Here is a 16,025-nt window from a genome sequence, read left to right on the forward strand (position 1 = left end):
CTCCTCATCGTGGTGGCCGTCGGGATGATGAAGATGGCCACCGGAGATGATTCCCCCCTCCGACAGGGTGCCAGAAAGGGTCTAGATTGGTTTTCGGTGGCTACAGAGCCTTGCGGCGGTGGAACTTCTGATCTAGGTCTACCCCGAAGGGTTTCGGAATATTTGGGAATTTATAGTGCAAAGAGGGGGTGCGGGAGGCCACTGAGGTGGGCACAACCCACCTGGGCGCGCCTGGGACCCCAGGCGCACTCTGGTGGGTTGTGCCCCCCTCGGGACACCGCTCCAAGTGCTGCTCTGGCCCATCTTGGGTGTTCTGATCCATAAAAAATCTCCAAAAAGTTTTGCGGTGTTTGGACTCCGTTTGATATTGATTACCTGTGATGTAAAAAACAAGCAAAAAACAACAACTAGCATTGGGCACTGGGTCAATAGGTTAGTCCCAAAAAATGATATAAAGTTGCTTAAAATGATTGTAGAACATCCAAGAATGATAATATATTAGCATGAATACTTCATAAATTATAGATACGTTGGAGACGTATTAGTGACAAACCATTTGTGGCTGGAGTAGTGGCCAAGTCTGACCTTCACTACTGGAATTAGCTTATTTGCCGTCTGCCAATTCTTTGTCGTCCGCTGGCTGACGACAAAGAAGGGCTTTTCCGTCCACTTACAAAAAACGGACGGCAAAGAACTGGCTGATGGCAAAGAAGGTCTTTGCCATCAGCCATGTCTTTGCCGTCTGCTAGCGGACGGCAAAGATTCTTTGCCGTCAGCTGGCGGATAACAAAGAGAGAGGTGGGCCCCACTAACGAGTTGCTTAGGAAAAACCTAACGGCCCCCCTCTTTGTCGTCTGCTAGCAGACGGCAAAGAGCAACAAAGCGGACGGCAAAGGAGGGCAGATGGCAAAGAATTTTGTTATCTAACGGCCCCCACCTTTCCATCCCACATCCATCCATCTAAAGAAAATGAGGAAAAAAAGAAAAAGAAGAACGAGACAGAAACCACCACATGCCGCTGCCTCCCCCGAAACCGTCTCTCCCTCCCCCCTCTCTCTCTCTCTCTCTCTCTCGCTCGTCTCTCCCTCCCCCCGAAACCGTCGCCGTCGCCACCTACGCTGCTTGATTTCGGCGTGTTCCGGCGGGCCTCGCCGGCACGCAGCACAGATCTGAGATCCCCTGCCTCCGCTCTTCCCTTCCTTCCGGCCAGATCCACCTCTCGCGGCCCTGGGAGCTCACCCCCGACCCCTTCCCATGGCTAGGGTTTCGAGGGTGGCGTCCCCACCAACTCCAGCGCTGCAGCGGCGACTGTGCTCCGCCCTCTTCGACGCCCACCGCAAGTCCCACAGGTGGTTCCGCCTCGTGGATGGTGCTCCTGCACCCGATGGCTGCGGGGTGGACGCGCGCTATGGGTATACTCCGGCGACGCGGAACACACTTCCTCTACTCTTCCTTGCGGGGGTGGGGGTGGGGGATGAAGATCAAGGAGGATGATAAGCAGAAGAAGAAGCCGGCCAGGACGTGCGTCCAGATCGAGGAGATCCCCGAGGACAACACCGCCGGCTGCGACGCCATCCGCAAGGTACTGGCCACGATTGGTTACGATGGGGAAAAGAAAATATGAGATTTTTGTGGCCCGATCTGAACGAAATGTGGGATTTCCAGTAGATTTAAGATAGATCCATGGGTACCTCTCGCTGGATTTAAGAAAAAGGTTGGAATTTTAGAGGATGCTAGTGTCCACACTCTAGATCTGTGCTAGTACTGGCTATAGATAGACTGCTCTGCTCTGAATTCTAAATGATAGTATCAGCTTGAGAATCCTGCCTCCTAGCAATGTACTGACCGCCTGACATTTGTTTCCCTTCTGTTCTGATGATGCAGGCCTTTGCTATGGGGAACGGCAAGGGGAAGGCCAAGGAGTTGTCGCCGCAGGATGCCGCGCTGCTCATCCAGATGAACTACAGGCCGCACCTCGCCCACCGCTCCCAGGTGCTCCGCTGCCTGCGTGATCTCGCCGTCGCCAAGGCCAAGCTCAAGGAGCTCAGGTCCCTCTTCTACAACCTCTCCTACAGGCGCCGCCTCTCGCATGACCACGAGGAGTGCCAGAGGTTCTCCGAGAAGATCATTGTCCTGCTGCTCACTGTCGATGCGCTCGAGGTGAGCTCCGTCATGACCTGTTTACGATTGCTGATTGCCATTGCTGTGTTTTGGATTTGAAATTCAGTTACTACATATACTGGCTACCACTATATTATTAGACAAAAAATAAAAGCAAAGCACACCAGGATGATTACCATGCTATTTAGCTGAGCATCCGTCCAACATATGTATGCACTTGAGATGATCTCCATCATCACCTGTACCCCATTGCCATGGCTGTGTTGTGAATTTGAAATTTACTTGCTGGTTAGTACAGTACATTGTTGGTTTGAGGATGGTCTATCAAGGTTCTGTGCATAAGTATGATTTTCTAGCTAGTGTCTGAAGGTATTGGTTAGTGATGCGTCATTATTGAGAAAATAAATAAAAGCACACTACAAAGATTAACATGCATGCCAGATATGTAGCTCAAGTAAGTTGTAACTATTAAACATGTGATATACCGAGCTAGTTACTATTAGTATGTCTATTGTACTAGCCAATAGATGATACGTTGGTTGTTGACATCATTAACATGCATCCAAACCAATATTATTCACCTGCTGTTTTTTTAATCTATATGCAAACTTGGACATATACATCCGGTCTGTATCACCTAGGATATAGTACTGTAATCATGTAAAACTGAAACTGAATCTGATGATCTTGTGTGCATGTGTATACTAACAATGTAGCCGCACACCATTAATAGTTATCTGCAGCAATTTAGAAGAATCCATCAAGTCATTGAGCTGCAGAAAAAGGGCCCCTTGTGTGTTTTAAAATGAAACTTCTGGCTGCACTTCTCTCGCTCTTGTTGAGACTCAGTGCTGCACTTGATATTAACTGAACATTTTCTCTAATTTTGTGCTGAATATGAAACTGCACTGCTGACTGTGTAGTTGATTCTGTTTTGGAGAGATAAAAGAAATTACTTCTAGTTAGCATCTCACATGAGATGTGTTTGTGTAGTTACTCATTAATTCCTGCAGAAATATGCTCGGAAGAACAAGGTTTCGGAACCAGATTCATATTTGCAGGATAATAAGGTGTTGTTGCATAAGTCGAATGGACCAACTAGCAGGCGCCGTGTTTCCTGAAGTGTTGTGACCATGGAGGACTTGGTGCATCGAGCACCTTGAGTCCTTACTGCGTGCATGCCTGTCTTGAATGCTAGTGCACACTTCACGCCAGCGCCTTCACCTTCTCCACAAACGACCAGAGTTCCCAAGTCTGAGGATGCGCGCACGACAGCGACACCTTTAGTTGCTGGTACATTCTCTTTTCCATCCATTCTTCTGGGAGCATTATTCTTTTTTAGCACAAGGATGATGACCTATTTTACAGATATAAGTTGCATCATAATAATCTTCACATTTTAGTTGCATCATAATAGTCTCTTATAGTCTTCTTCTTCTAACTTAATTCTTTCCCATTTTGCAGATTTGCTTCAGATCATGGAAGCTTGGGTTGATGGAGTGCTTGTCTTTAGTTTTTGTTTTGACTTTGTAAAACTTGCTACCTATGGATGAAACTATGTAATATTGATGAAACTATGTATATGTATGGATGAAACTTGCTACTGTTGATAATATATGTTGGATATGTGTTGGATATATATGTGTTCATGACTATTGATAATATATGTTGGATATGCTATATGAAAATGAATTGATATAACAAAAAAAGAAAAACCAGGGGCTATATAGCCACTTTGCCATCTGCTGACGGCAAAGAGTAAACAACTTTGCCTACAGCCGCGGACGACAAAGGCCTGCTGTGTAGTGACGTCTAGCTGACGTCATTCGGCTGCCGTTAGCCACCTAACGGACTAACATCGTAATTATTGTCGTCTGCTTTCTTTGCCGTCAGCTGCTGGGCCCCTTTGCCGTCAGCCGCAGAAAGCAGACGGCAAAGTAGCTCTTTGTCGATCCTTACTTTGCCGGAGCCTTTTGCCGTCTGCGGCAGACGGCAAAGACCTTTGCCGTCCGCCGTTCCTGCCTTTGCCGTCTGCCGTGATAGATGGCAAAGTAGCTGATTCATGTAGTGCTTGGGTGATGCCGACCGTTGCATATTCAAATAACATGATTTATCCTAAATTCCATAAATTTGTAAAGAAAAGATAAAAAATTGTAGGCGCATATTCACCCCCTCTAGTCAACATATTTAAAATTTTAAACACAAAATTATGAAAGAAGGATGTTTGCCCTCCAACATGTGAATTAAAAAGAAGTGTCTTATTCTCTGGACTGGCTCTGGCATGATGCTTGCTTACATGTTCAGTACCCACATCTCTTCAGTTGTGCAAAGGACACTAACATGATAGTTCCCTTTGTCTTGCAAAATGAATTCTTGGATGATCTATTTCATTTACATCGCACGAATAATTTATTTAGATGTAATATCTTTGTTTTCATATTTCTACTTCTGAAGAAAAGAATTCATTGGATACCTAGAGCTACATTTGGGGCAATGGTAGGTGTTGGTGCATAATACTAGCGTAACCTCGGTAGGGTGTCGTGCGTAGCCGGAAGGCGAGATGAGAGTGTACACGAAGCAATTACCCAAGTCCATGCCCTTCAAGTGGAGGTAAATACCCCTGTTCTGCTTGGATTGGATTGATGGTGTATATGCTTCGTGTGAGGAGGTTTGAGTACAAGGGTGACACCGCTAGGATCACGTCGGTATATTGAGATTAGTACCTATCGTCTAGCCTTAGGCCTTGCTTACATATGTGACAAGGCCTAGGATTTACATGAGTCCGGAGCGGTTACGGGCAGGTGGAGATCCTTCGAGATCTCCGGGATAGCATTACTTGATCGCCTAGTAGATATCCACATCCTAAGAAGACCGCCACCGAAAAGTGGGCCTAGGCCGCATTGTGCGTTGATGGGCTAATGGCCGGCCCACCAGGCCGACTTTTGATTCGCTTGTGTACCTATGCATGGCACCGTCCATAGGTTTTCAACGATGAAGTCCAAGCATAAGTTTTTTCTGGTTGTTGCTTCAAGACCGATTGAAGATCAGGAATTTATTAGCTAGAAATAATTTCATCTTGTAGTCATACAATCGTGAACCTCACCTCTACCTATTAGTTCTGTAGAACTGCACGCACGAGTCAGTTCATCCAAAAGCTCAAGCTCCCCCTCACGTGTGACTCACTCAGGTCTAAACGTGGACCGAAAGTGGATTACAATTTAACTGCGCCAGCCGGGGTGCTTCGGTACAATATAGAGATGCACGCACCAGCCAGTTCACCCAAAAGCTCAAGCTGATGGACAAAGGTGGGTTATGCATTTATACATCAACAAGTTCAAGCATAGTTCCACCTATGCTCAACTCGTTTTTTTGTATGTAGGTTACTGAAACTTCTTTTGGTATAAGCCAACTCCCCTTCCTCCCTTTTGTCTTCCTCATTGTGCCAAGACACCCTCCAACACAGGCCTAACCGCCGGCCCACCGTCGGCGGTGTTACCGCGCACGCCTCGACCTTTTCAAATCACCTCCTGCATCACTCTGTTGCTTCCCCAGTCATCCTAAGCATCATCCTTCTCCGGCGCAGGTGATCGGACCCCGTCCTGCACCCGCACCCGTGAATCTTCTTCCTCTTCATTGCCAGTGACATCGCGACATCTCTGTCTCCGGCTAGTAGCGTCGCCCCTGTCTCGACCTTTGAACTCCATGTGCCTCGTCTTCTTCTCCTAGGAAAATGGACCTATGGAACACATTGCCTCGCCCTCCCCTCGCGTCGCTCCCGCGAGCGACCGAGGGGATAACCCTAGCCGCCGGCGCGCGTCCCACCTCCCCCCTCCCTCCCCTCGCCGCCGCCTGTCCGCGTCGCCGGGCAAAGCCCGGGGGGTGCTGGCGGCGGCGGGGCCCCTTCTCTCCCCGCGCGTGGAGGCTGGCGCGGGCGGGCTCTCCCGGGCGGTGGCGCGGCGCGGATCCGGGGCGCGGCGGCGCGGGGCTGCGCTCGGCGGCGGTGGCCGGAGCTGCAGGCCTGGCGCAGAGGGCTGGACGCGGGTGGGTGGCGCGTTTGTGCCTGCGACGGCGGCGTTTCCTGCGCGGCCGGATCTGGCTCAAGACGGCGCGAGCTGCGGGCAGCTCGGGCTGCTGGTGGCCATCTCTGTCGTGGACGCAACAGGTGGTGGTGGCTTCGCGGCAGTTGGTGGTGGTGGTGCGGGCCGGAGGTTGGAGACGACAGCCGCGTCGGCTCGTTCGGATCTGACCTCACGGCGGCGCGGGCCGCGAAGGCTGGGGCTGCGGGCGGCGGCCCTGACTGTGGCCCCCTCGGCTCGTCGGGGTGGCGGCGCAGTGGCGATGGCTGCGGGGGTGCAGGCCCGGCGGCTGCTGTGGTGGTGGCAGGTTGGTTGCGGCGGCGACCAGTTTGTCCTGGCGTCGGCCAGTCTGTAGGCTGCCTGTATCGGCCCTCGACCCCTCTCCTCGGCATCCGTTCGCGTCTCTCACCGGAGGGCTGGCCTTCTCCCGGCTGCGGTCCATCATCCGTCTCGCACCCGGTGCCGTAGGACCAAGTTAGTCTCGCGATTGGCAGCAGGACCGGCCCGTCTCGCGCCCGGAAGTAGGACTGCGCTTGTCTCGCGCCCGGCAGCAGGACCGGACCGTCTCGCGCCCGGCGGCTGGACTGCGCTCGTCTCGCGCCCGGTGTAGCAGGATGGCTCGATGGAGGCTTGTTGTGGCCGGCCTATTTGGTCTCGGCATTGGGACCGGCCAGGGGTGTGAAAAGCGAATCCTTTCCGCCCGTCTCTGCGGTGGGGGTAGCAGTGGGGCTCGGGGGACCTGGTGTCAGGGTCTTGGATTTCGGGGCGGCGGCCCTGGTGGTGGTGGCGCGGTGCTCATGGGCAAAGCTCGTGCCTCGGTGCTGCCCGGCTGCCACGGCCGTGTGGGCGGCGTGGTAGCCGGGGTGTGGCGATCGATAGCGGTGAATGTTGGCCGGGGTGAAAACCTACTCTATCCTCACGGACTGGCGACGGCGAAGATCGCTCCCTTCTTGAAGGCGTCGTCGCGGCTATCATTGCCCGTCGTGGTGCTCCAGGGGAAACTCTGATCCTCGGATCGGGCGGTGGCGACGCTCCGGTGCCGTATCCTTCCTGAAGGCACCGCCTTGGAGCCCACGGGTCGTCATATGCGGCTTCACTTCTTCGACTGAAGCCCCCGGCGGCTCTTGTAGTGCTAGGGAGTGTGTTGCTACGCTCAGCGCCTATGTATCCTGCCTTGGGTGGGTGTGTGCGTTTGTGGTGGGTGAGTGCGGTTGTACCAGACACTGTTGATCTTTGCTTTATATATAAAGCGGGGAAAGCCTTTTTCGGTAAATGGACCTATACCCTCAGCCATTTTCAGGCCTACGAATAGCAAATGCGACATTTATTTCTTTGCTTTGGAAGAGTTTGCTGCAAGAGAAAGATAAGACGGTCTAAGAAAATGACATAAACTAAGTGTTAGTTTGCCACATTGTGGTATTAGACTTTTTTTTCTTTGCAACTGTAATAGAGAGTATTTATAAAAAAATACAGCATATCAAAGTCCTAAGGCTGGTCATAGTGGGAGTAACTTAGGTAGTAACATAGATGCCACATAAGCAAAAATGGTGAGGTGGCAAGTAGTTAATGCGGAGAGAGGCAAATAGAGTAACATAATATGTTATCATCACATAGCGCTTTCCAATGCAAAATGAGTCTACAAAGTAATAAATGAAGACATCTACGTTACCACATATAAGACACTACCCATTATGAAGGTAGTAACATACTCCCTCCGTCCTTTAAAGAGTGTACTTCCAACTTTCTTGAAAAGTCAAACTTTTTTATATTTGACCGTGTTTATATAATAATACATCAACATTTATGCCATCAAATTAGTAGCATTAGATTCGTGATAAAATATACTTTCATCATATACCTATTTGATTTCACAAACATTGATATATTTTTGCACAAACTCGGTCAAACTTTGAAATAGTTTGACTCTCCAACAAAGTTGGAAGTACACTCTTTAAAGGACGGAGGGAGTAGACTAGTAACATGTATGTTACTAGTCTATGTTACTCTCCACTATGACCAGCCTAACAAGTTACTCTAGTCTAGTCTAGTCTAATAAATGCCTAACCATGCGTAAACATTCCCCATTTTCACCCTAGCCCTAGCGCCGTCGGCTTCATTGTTCCACGGTGCACCCGGCCTCCCCTCCTCGGCTCCCCCAATCGACCGCAACTGACATGGTGAGCTGCGTCCAACTCGCCCCCACCCCGCAAACCAACCCTTCAGCGTTTCTTGATCACCGGGCGGGCTAACCCAAAACCCATGTGCTCCGTGATCGCATTGCAGGCGGACGTCGGCGTGGAGGCGGAGGCGGCCGCCGCGCCGCCGCGGGGCAGCCGAAGAAGAGGACGTTCCGCAAGTTCAGCTACCGCGGCTTCGACCTCGACGCGATCCTCGACATGTCCGCCGAGGACCTCATCCAGGTCCTCCCCGCCCGCACCCGCAGAAGGTACGTGGAACCCAGCGGCGTGCGTCTCTCTTGAGACCGAGTGGGATCCCTTGAACTGCTAGTTCGTTTGACTGGAAGAAAATGCTGTGCTTTCGTGTTGTTGTAGGTTATGCAGAGGGTTCAAGAGGAAGCAATTGATGCTCATCAGGAGGCTGCGCAAGGCCAAGGCGGTAATGGACCATGCATGCTCCTCCCCTGAACTGCCTGCTATTTGTAACTGTTGAACTACTGATTAGGAAGTACTCCCTCTGTAAAAAAATATAAGAGCATTTAGAGGGAATACATACAGAATAAAAAATATGTTTACTGTTTGCTGTGCTCCCCGTGTGTTTAAGAATCCTGGCATGTACTGTTCGCAGCACTACGATGTTTGGCAACACACCAAATGTCATTAGGTTGGGACTGTCAAGTTCTACATAACCTTGAAAAGTTCAAATTATATTATTACAAGTATACTCTGGTCAAACTGGCAAGGCATAAAACGCATCTCTATACATTCGATTCAGAAAAAAAAAATTGGAACACCTTATAATTCGAAACGGAGGGAGTAATTTTCAGATGCTTCGGCAATATATATAGCTATTGTTGATGCGTACTTCAGGTGCTTAATTTTATCTGCTTGGATATACCGCGCGCAGCAGTATCTCGTCGCTTTTAGTAGAATATAAAATGATTCCTGCCAAATTTTTGTTAAGAAGTATTAACATCTACAATACCAAATATATATATAATACGAAACTACATTCCATAATGAATCTAGATATTGATTTTGGTATCATGCCCCCTCAAAAAAAGATTTGGTATTGTGAATGTTGATACTTTTTATGTAAGTTTGGTCAAATTAGAGATATCTTTACTTCAGGCAAAAGTTATGTGCGGACTAAAAGGACCTGAGGGAGTATTGCTTGCGAGTTTTTCTGCAGCGTTGCAGCTTCCAAATGTTGATCATCACTTTTCTGTTTGAAACGGGTTCAAATATCTTGCTTACGCTACTACAGAAGAATGAAACTTCATCTAGCGCACATACCATATATTCTTGATTATTTCTGGTTCTGGATCGAGGTTGTGGGAATATTGATGTTGGAGAAAGGGGAGTATCAATGCATACTGTGAGCCTTGAGACGAGTGAATATCTTATGGTCTTTAAACCACTATGAAGCACTAGATGGCTCTATAGTAGCGCTGACTATTTTGCATCTTATACTCCCTCCGTTTCCAAATATAAGTCTTTTTAGAGATTCCGACAAGTGACTACTACATACGAAGCAAAATGAGTGAATCTACACTCTAGAATATCTCTACATACATCCGTATGTTGTAGTTCATTTGAAATGTCTAAAAAGACTTAAATCCACTGATATGTTTAATGTTCCGTAATTACTGTGAGGATTATCCATTTTGTTAGTGTGTCAAGAAAATACGCTCTTTGATATGCATTGAACGATGTGCCACTTGTACAGGTATTGATTTGAGTGTTTTTGCATTTATAAGTTACGAGAGACGTGATTCAGGACCATGGTTCACCCGAACCTATAGTCTATGCCGTATTCCGTACAACATTTTCGGTAAGTTATAGGGTTTTTTAAGTTTTAATAGCACACGCTCTGATGCTGTTTTGGCTTTAACCGTCGATTATGTTGCATTGTTTGTGTGAGATCATGACATCCAAAGTTCATTCCGTTTTCTCTGAAAATGTACAGAAAATGGAGGCATCTGCTGGTGAAAAGCCAGGGGTTGTGAAGACTCGTCAGCGCAACATGATCATCGTGCCAGACATGGTAGGCAGCCAGATCGCGGTGTACAATGGGAAAACCTTCAACCAGGTTGAGATCAAGCCCGAGATGATTTGCCACCACCTCGCCGAGTTCTCTCCATCAGCTACAAGCCCGTCAAGCACGGGAGGCCCGGCATCGGCGCCACCCACTTCTCGAGGTTCATTCCTCTCAAGTGAAAGGATCCCGCGCACGAGGCAAAGCATCTCCTGAAAACCTGAACTCGATCGGTTTTGTCAGCTTCTTCTGCGCGCACGGGAGACGAAAGTCGAAAACGGTCGAATATCTGTATGCCCCTAGCCCAAATTCCAGTTCTATTTATCTTTTCACATCCAGTTAGCTGGTTCTCATCGTGCCAAATCTGTAGCCTTCATTTGAGACATACTCCCTCCGTCTCAAAATAAGTGTCTTGAGCTTAGTACAAATTTGTACTAGAGCTAGTACAAAGTTGAGACACTTATTTGGGATAGAGAAAGTACAATATACTACAAGACAGATGATGTGTTTATACCTGACGCCCATAGTGCACAGTTGCGTCTTCCTCCAGGAGCCTAGGGTTTTTTTGTTTTTGTTTTAAGATGCTCCAGGAGCCTAGTTGGTTGTGAGATTCAAGTGTTGCACTGGTCTGAACGAGTCGAGCCCGTATGAAGCTGTGATGTCAATGCATTTGCTTGGATACATAGAGACACTAACACACTTTGCATCCGCAAGTAATTGGATCTACTACTCCTGTCAGCTCTTGCATCTCCCCAAGAGCACACATTTGTCAGCAATGGCAACGATCAGCGCCACCAGCGTCATCCTCGCGGCCAGACCATCGCCGTCTGCAGGGCTGAGAGGAGTCACCAGCCGGGAGTGGCCAGGGCCGAGAGGCTGAGGTGCAGGTGCAGGTGCGGCTGCTCCGGCAAGAAATCCTCTTAAGCTCTGGTTCCGGTGCTAGTTAAGGGCCCGCCGATGCTCGCTGCGGCAAAGCTCCGCCGTGGCTTCAGCGGCGCCCGAGTTGGTTGGACGGGCAGATGCTGATGGTGTTAGAATTATTGGACTGGGCCCATTTATCATTTCAGATTTTCAATAATTCCTAAGGGAAAATCTCAAAGGCCCATTATGACTCATTCATGCATGATAAAGGAGTGTAAAACTTACTACACCACCCTAGTTGATGAGGGGATGCTGGATTAACATATAAAGTTGGTCAACTCACACACCACAAAGAGCTTGAGAAGAGGACGCTAAAATTGCTAATTCTCACTTGCTCTGCAATAGGATCTGGTCATTTTCTAGGAATTTCTTGTGCCATCGTTGCCAATGTTTCTTGAACCTTGTCTAGTTCGAGAGCTTGAGAAGAGGACACTGAAATTGCTAGTTCTCATTTGCTCTGCAATAGGATCTGGTCATTTTCTAGGAATTTCTTCTGCCGTCGTTGCCAATGTTTCTTGAACCTTGTCTAGTTCGAGCATGAAGCAGCCGCTTTTCGCACCGTCCGCGCATATCCCCTTGCCGATGTCCGCCATTTTACCCAATAGCATCGCATATCTCGTTTTGTTTTCTCTTCTCTTCGAGCATCTCTCCTCGTACTCTTTCAGCCGGTCCTCTATGAATTTAGGCGCCCACCTGGGCAGCATGTACTGCGCTGGTATTTCTTTGACTCCGAGCTGCGTGAAAACTCTGAATATGTGGCAACAGAGAATCCCATCTCTGGTAAACTTTGCACATTGGCATTTAAATGCGTGGGTTCCAGGTTCAGCTAGCACTTCGAAAGAATTTCTACTGAACTCTGGGTTCTCATAGTTGAAGACCTTTTCGAGTCTGTATCCTCCTTGTATCTCATGCACGTTGAATGCTGTGGAATAGTATAGTTCATTCTGTGCTATCAGAAATATTTGCCTTGTGTATATTCGCGCTGCATGCTTTTCTATTGGCTGCATGGAGAAGTACGCCGGTTCAGTTGCTGACTGCAATGCATCCTCTTCCTCTGTTTTTACTATATGCTCTTGCATCCTCTCATATTGCTCAATAAACTTCTCGATTCTGTCCTTTGGAAGCACATTGTCTTTGAATAATAAGTTTGCCACCTCACAATGTCCAGCTGATTCGACGAATGGGCAGAAATCTGCTTGGAAATAAACAGGCACCCAGTTTTTCCTTGTCTCCCACATGAGTCGGAGGTACTCATTTTGACTTGCATCGTATCTCTCAGTGAGCACATCCCATCCTTCTTCAAATTCCTTTTCTGTCACTGAGTTGTCTACCAAGCCGTGCAGCTCTGCATTCATGTTGCTCCTTGCTGCCATGAAGGCTCCCAGCATTTCCTGTGCTTTTCGCATCACACTGAATTTGCAAAATCTATGCCTTACTTGTGGCATGACCTCTGAAATTGCTGTCGCCATACCTTCATCCTGGTCTGTTATGACTATTCTTGGCAGTTTCCCTCCCATCACATGCAAGAAAGTTTGGAACATCCACTTGAAGGTTTCAGCTTTCTGATCTTGTAGCAAGGCGCATCCAAACACAAGGATTCTCCCATGACTATTCATTCCAATAATAGGGGTGAAAGGCATGTTATTCCTATTAGTGCTGTATGTAGTATTAAACGATATGAAATCTCCAAAAATCTCATAATCTACTTTCGACCTCGCATCAGTCCAGAAAAGACTCCTAACTATGTTATCTTCATCTTTTTGCATGGTGTAGGAAAATCCAAGGTTCCGCAGCTCCAGTTCTTTGAAGCGCTTCAGTGCGGTTTCAACATCTGAGTTTTCTTTTCTCCACTGGTTTGCACACTGTGAATTGCTCGTAACTTTCTCTTTTATCGATGATACCTTTCTGAAGTTGCTTCTCATTCTCCTGAAAATATTCATAGCTTTCCTTGGATTTACCCTACTTTGTTGCAGAACTCTTAGAAATAACTTTTCTTCACTTGACAGGTATTTGTGGTTCAAAAAGAAACTTGCGAGAGATGGGGATGGACATAATGGATGGTTGTGCTCATGCTTAACTCCTATGAACTCCCATTGCTCGTTATGGAGCTTCACTATCACCTTTGCTTGGCACCGTGATCCCAAAGCATTAGACCTCCTCTTCCTCTTCAGGTCCTCGGTTGGCTTTAGTTTACCACTTCTGTTGCATTCCAGGTCAAACTTCACTCTCCTGTAATTCGACCCCCTCCTTACTGCAAAACCAGTTAGCATAGCATGTGTGCTGTAGAAACGTTCTGCATCTTCAAGGGTTGGAAATCTCATTCCAATTTCCGGTGGTCTTGAATTCTCCAGTTCCTCGAAACTAGGGTAAAAGCATTTTCCTAGTTCAGTATCTAGCTCACTCCCTGAACTGCTACCTGAATCGCTTCCACTGCTTGTATCATTGCTAGACATTTCATGCCCTTGTGTAACACCGTGTAATTGGTCTTGTTCCTCAGCGTGCCGCTGCATTCTAGTGTCCACCGAGTTGGATTGTTTATCCGATGTATCTGTCAGCAGTCCTTGTGCAGCGGTGCCAATGCCATTCGACGCGTGTTCCTGCAAGCGAGTGAATGATATCTGTTAAGCTATTATGTAAGGCTGTATTGAATTCCACTTGTATTACAGAGCAGTACTCCGTATGTTCTCTTTGGTTTCCATACCTGGCCATTTCCAACAGTCAGCTGTAGACGTCCTCCTGGTGTAGCTTGTCTGCCGACGTTTTCCTGTGTAATTTACTACTTTATTTCCTAGTAGAACTATGCATGAGGACATTGTAAAAAGATATAATAGTAGTGATGTTTATTAAGAGGAAGGAGGTCAAAGTCAAGGTCCTTCCCGATTTCTACTACTACCAGAAACCCATAATGTTACCAACTACATAGAGGTCAACCACAAAAGGAAAACACAGTGATGGCACTGAATACCATAATCAGTTAGTTGCAAATGCCATTGTTTTGCCATCAAATTTACTGCCATGTGATACGCGTGAGAGCAATTCACCATTTGTTTCTGGTGACTGCATATTTCTCTAGACACGTAGGAGTAGTACAGTATCATCAGCATACGAATGCACATTGTAAGCAGACGCGTTGGAGCAACACCTTTTCTATGTGCAGTCCTGCTCCTGAGTGGTTCGGTTCTACCGGATGGGTCATCGCAACCTGTACCAATTTCACAAAGTTCATTTCACATATCTGTTGTAAAGTCAAAAAATTCCGCGAGGTGATAAAAAATCCGCAGACGAATTTAGTGGTAACCATGCATACTTGTTCGAGATTGGTTGCAGGGGCAGGTCCCGGCGCTTGTTCCCCGAGGTTATCTACCGCTGCCTGCATCTGTGCATCAGCGGCGGCTCGCTGTTCCTGATTTGGGGGATTTGGCACCTGAAAAAAAAAATAGTACTCCGGTAAGTATCAGCAATAGCCCATCAAATATCCGCCGCCGCACCGGCACCACGCTGGCTGTGCGGAGAAGGGGGAGAGGAGGGGGCTGGATCCGGGTTCGAGGGCAGGCGGGAAGAGTGGGGGGCTGGATCCGGGTTCGAGGGCAGGCGGGAAGAGTGGGATTGGACCTGTGTGTGCTCTGAGCGGCTGCGGCCTGCGAGGGGACGAGCGGAGAAGCAGACGGCGGCGGACGGGGAGGGAGGAGGCGGCGCGGGGGCGGGGCGACGGCCGCCTGCTGGATAGAGAGAGGGGGAGTCGGATGGGAAGGAGTGGGGGGAACAGTTACAGGAAGGAAGGGCGGGCCCTGTAGCTCTGTCTATGCGGTGAACGTCCGCCCATTAAGGCCTTGTAGTACAATACTAGTTTGGGTGCTTTACAAAAAACAACTAGATGATACCCCCGCGTTGCTGCGGAATTTGTAGCACTATATATAGAATAAATATTTATGAAGTAAGAAATGAAAAAATGTAATTTTTTTAACCTTTAATGAAACAATACGAAAAGCCAGGAAAATTAGTATAACGTAGAGTCACTACCGGAACAGGGCTCTACGCCGACAGCCAAATATATGCCGACGGCTGCCGTCGGCCTAGTCCGAGCTATGCCGACAGCTAGCTCCTGGCCGTCGGCGTACAATGGCCGTCGGGCTATCCACGTCTACGCCGACAGCAGTCGTCGGCATATGTAGGCCGTCGGCTTATTCCAGACTACGCCTACAGCTGCCGTCGGCATATATAGGCCGTTGGCATAGATGTGAGCCCGCTGACAACTGTCATCACGGCCGGCTAACGACGTCAAATCTATGCCGACGGCCGTGACGGTGGCCGTCGGCATAGATACAGGTGACACGTCACCGATCCAGAGCGCACCGACCAGGAGCTATGCCGACGGCAGCCGTCGGCATAGCCGACACGTCATCGATCCGCGGCGCTGTCCATCTGCCCTGGCCACATTTGCCGTCGGCATAGTTTTTTTTCTTTTTTTTTTCTTTTTTTCCATATAGTATTATTATTATTATTAAGCATACAATATGTGTTAATAAGCATACCTATAGATTGTGTTAATAAGCATATAGTATGTGTTAATAATCATACATATAGTTTTTTTCTTTTTCTTCACTTTTTTCTTTATTATTTTTATTTAACTAACTTACATACAGTATGTGTTAATAAGCATACATACATTATTTTTCGGTTCTGTACAAAGCG

The 16,025-nt window shown here is 48.0% G+C and overlaps 2 protein-coding genes and 1 pseudogene across 4 annotated transcripts; 2 read left to right on the top strand and 1 right to left on the bottom strand.

The window, feature by feature from the left end:
- Nucleotides 1-1,021: 1,021 nt before the first annotated feature.
- On the top strand, nt 1,022-3,798 carry LOC123139494 (BAG family molecular chaperone regulator 7). Of its 3 annotated transcripts, none has more exons than XM_044559287.1 (4): nt 1,022-1,582; nt 1,885-2,160; nt 3,135-3,414; nt 3,586-3,798. In XM_044559287.1, exons 1-3 carry the CDS (start codon nt 1,367-1,369, stop codon nt 3,240-3,242), a joined length of 600 nt encoding a protein of 199 aa, XP_044415222.1. In that variant the 5' UTR covers nt 1,022-1,366; the 3' UTR covers nt 3,243-3,414; nt 3,586-3,798. The 3 variants fall into 3 exon arrangements, with proteins under 3 accessions (XP_044415222.1, XP_044415229.1, XP_044415218.1); XM_044559294.1 differs by having other exon boundaries at nt 3,183-3,414; XM_044559283.1 differs by lacking the exon at nt 3,586-3,798 and having other exon boundaries at nt 3,115-3,414.
- A 4,723-nt stretch (nt 3,799-8,521) lies between these two features.
- Nucleotides 8,522-10,594, top strand: LOC123095889 (40S ribosomal protein S15-like; annotated as a pseudogene).
- Nucleotides 10,595-11,501: 907 nt separating this feature from the next.
- On the bottom strand, nt 11,502-15,027 carry LOC123139517 (protein FAR1-RELATED SEQUENCE 5; the record flags this gene model as incomplete). Its single annotated transcript, XM_044559299.1, is given in 5 exon segments — nt 11,502-13,930; nt 14,035-14,097; nt 14,476-14,535; nt 14,641-14,757; nt 14,946-15,027. Coding segments are annotated over 4 exon segments (2,316 nt in total). The 3' UTR covers nt 11,502-11,806.
- Nucleotides 15,028-16,025: the final 998 nt, after the last annotated feature.

Source organism: Triticum aestivum, chromosome 1B (assembly GCF_018294505.1).
Source record: "Triticum aestivum cultivar Chinese Spring chromosome 1B, IWGSC CS RefSeq v2.1, whole genome shotgun sequence".
NCBI lineage: Eukaryota > Viridiplantae > Streptophyta > Magnoliopsida > Poales > Poaceae > Triticum > Triticum aestivum.

Coding starts and splice junctions, on each gene's coding strand:
- LOC123139494 (XM_044559283.1), top strand. CDS start 1,367: ATGGTGCTCCTGCACCCGATGGCTGCGGGGTGGACGCGCGCTATGGGT. Junction 1,583..1,884: donor GCTGCGACGCCATCCGCAAG/GTACTGGCCACG, acceptor CTGATGATGCAG/GCCTTTGCTATGGGGAACGG. Junction 2,161..3,114: donor TCACTGTCGATGCGCTCGAG/GTGAGCTCCGTC, acceptor GTGTTTGTGTAG/TTACTCATTAATTCCTGCAG.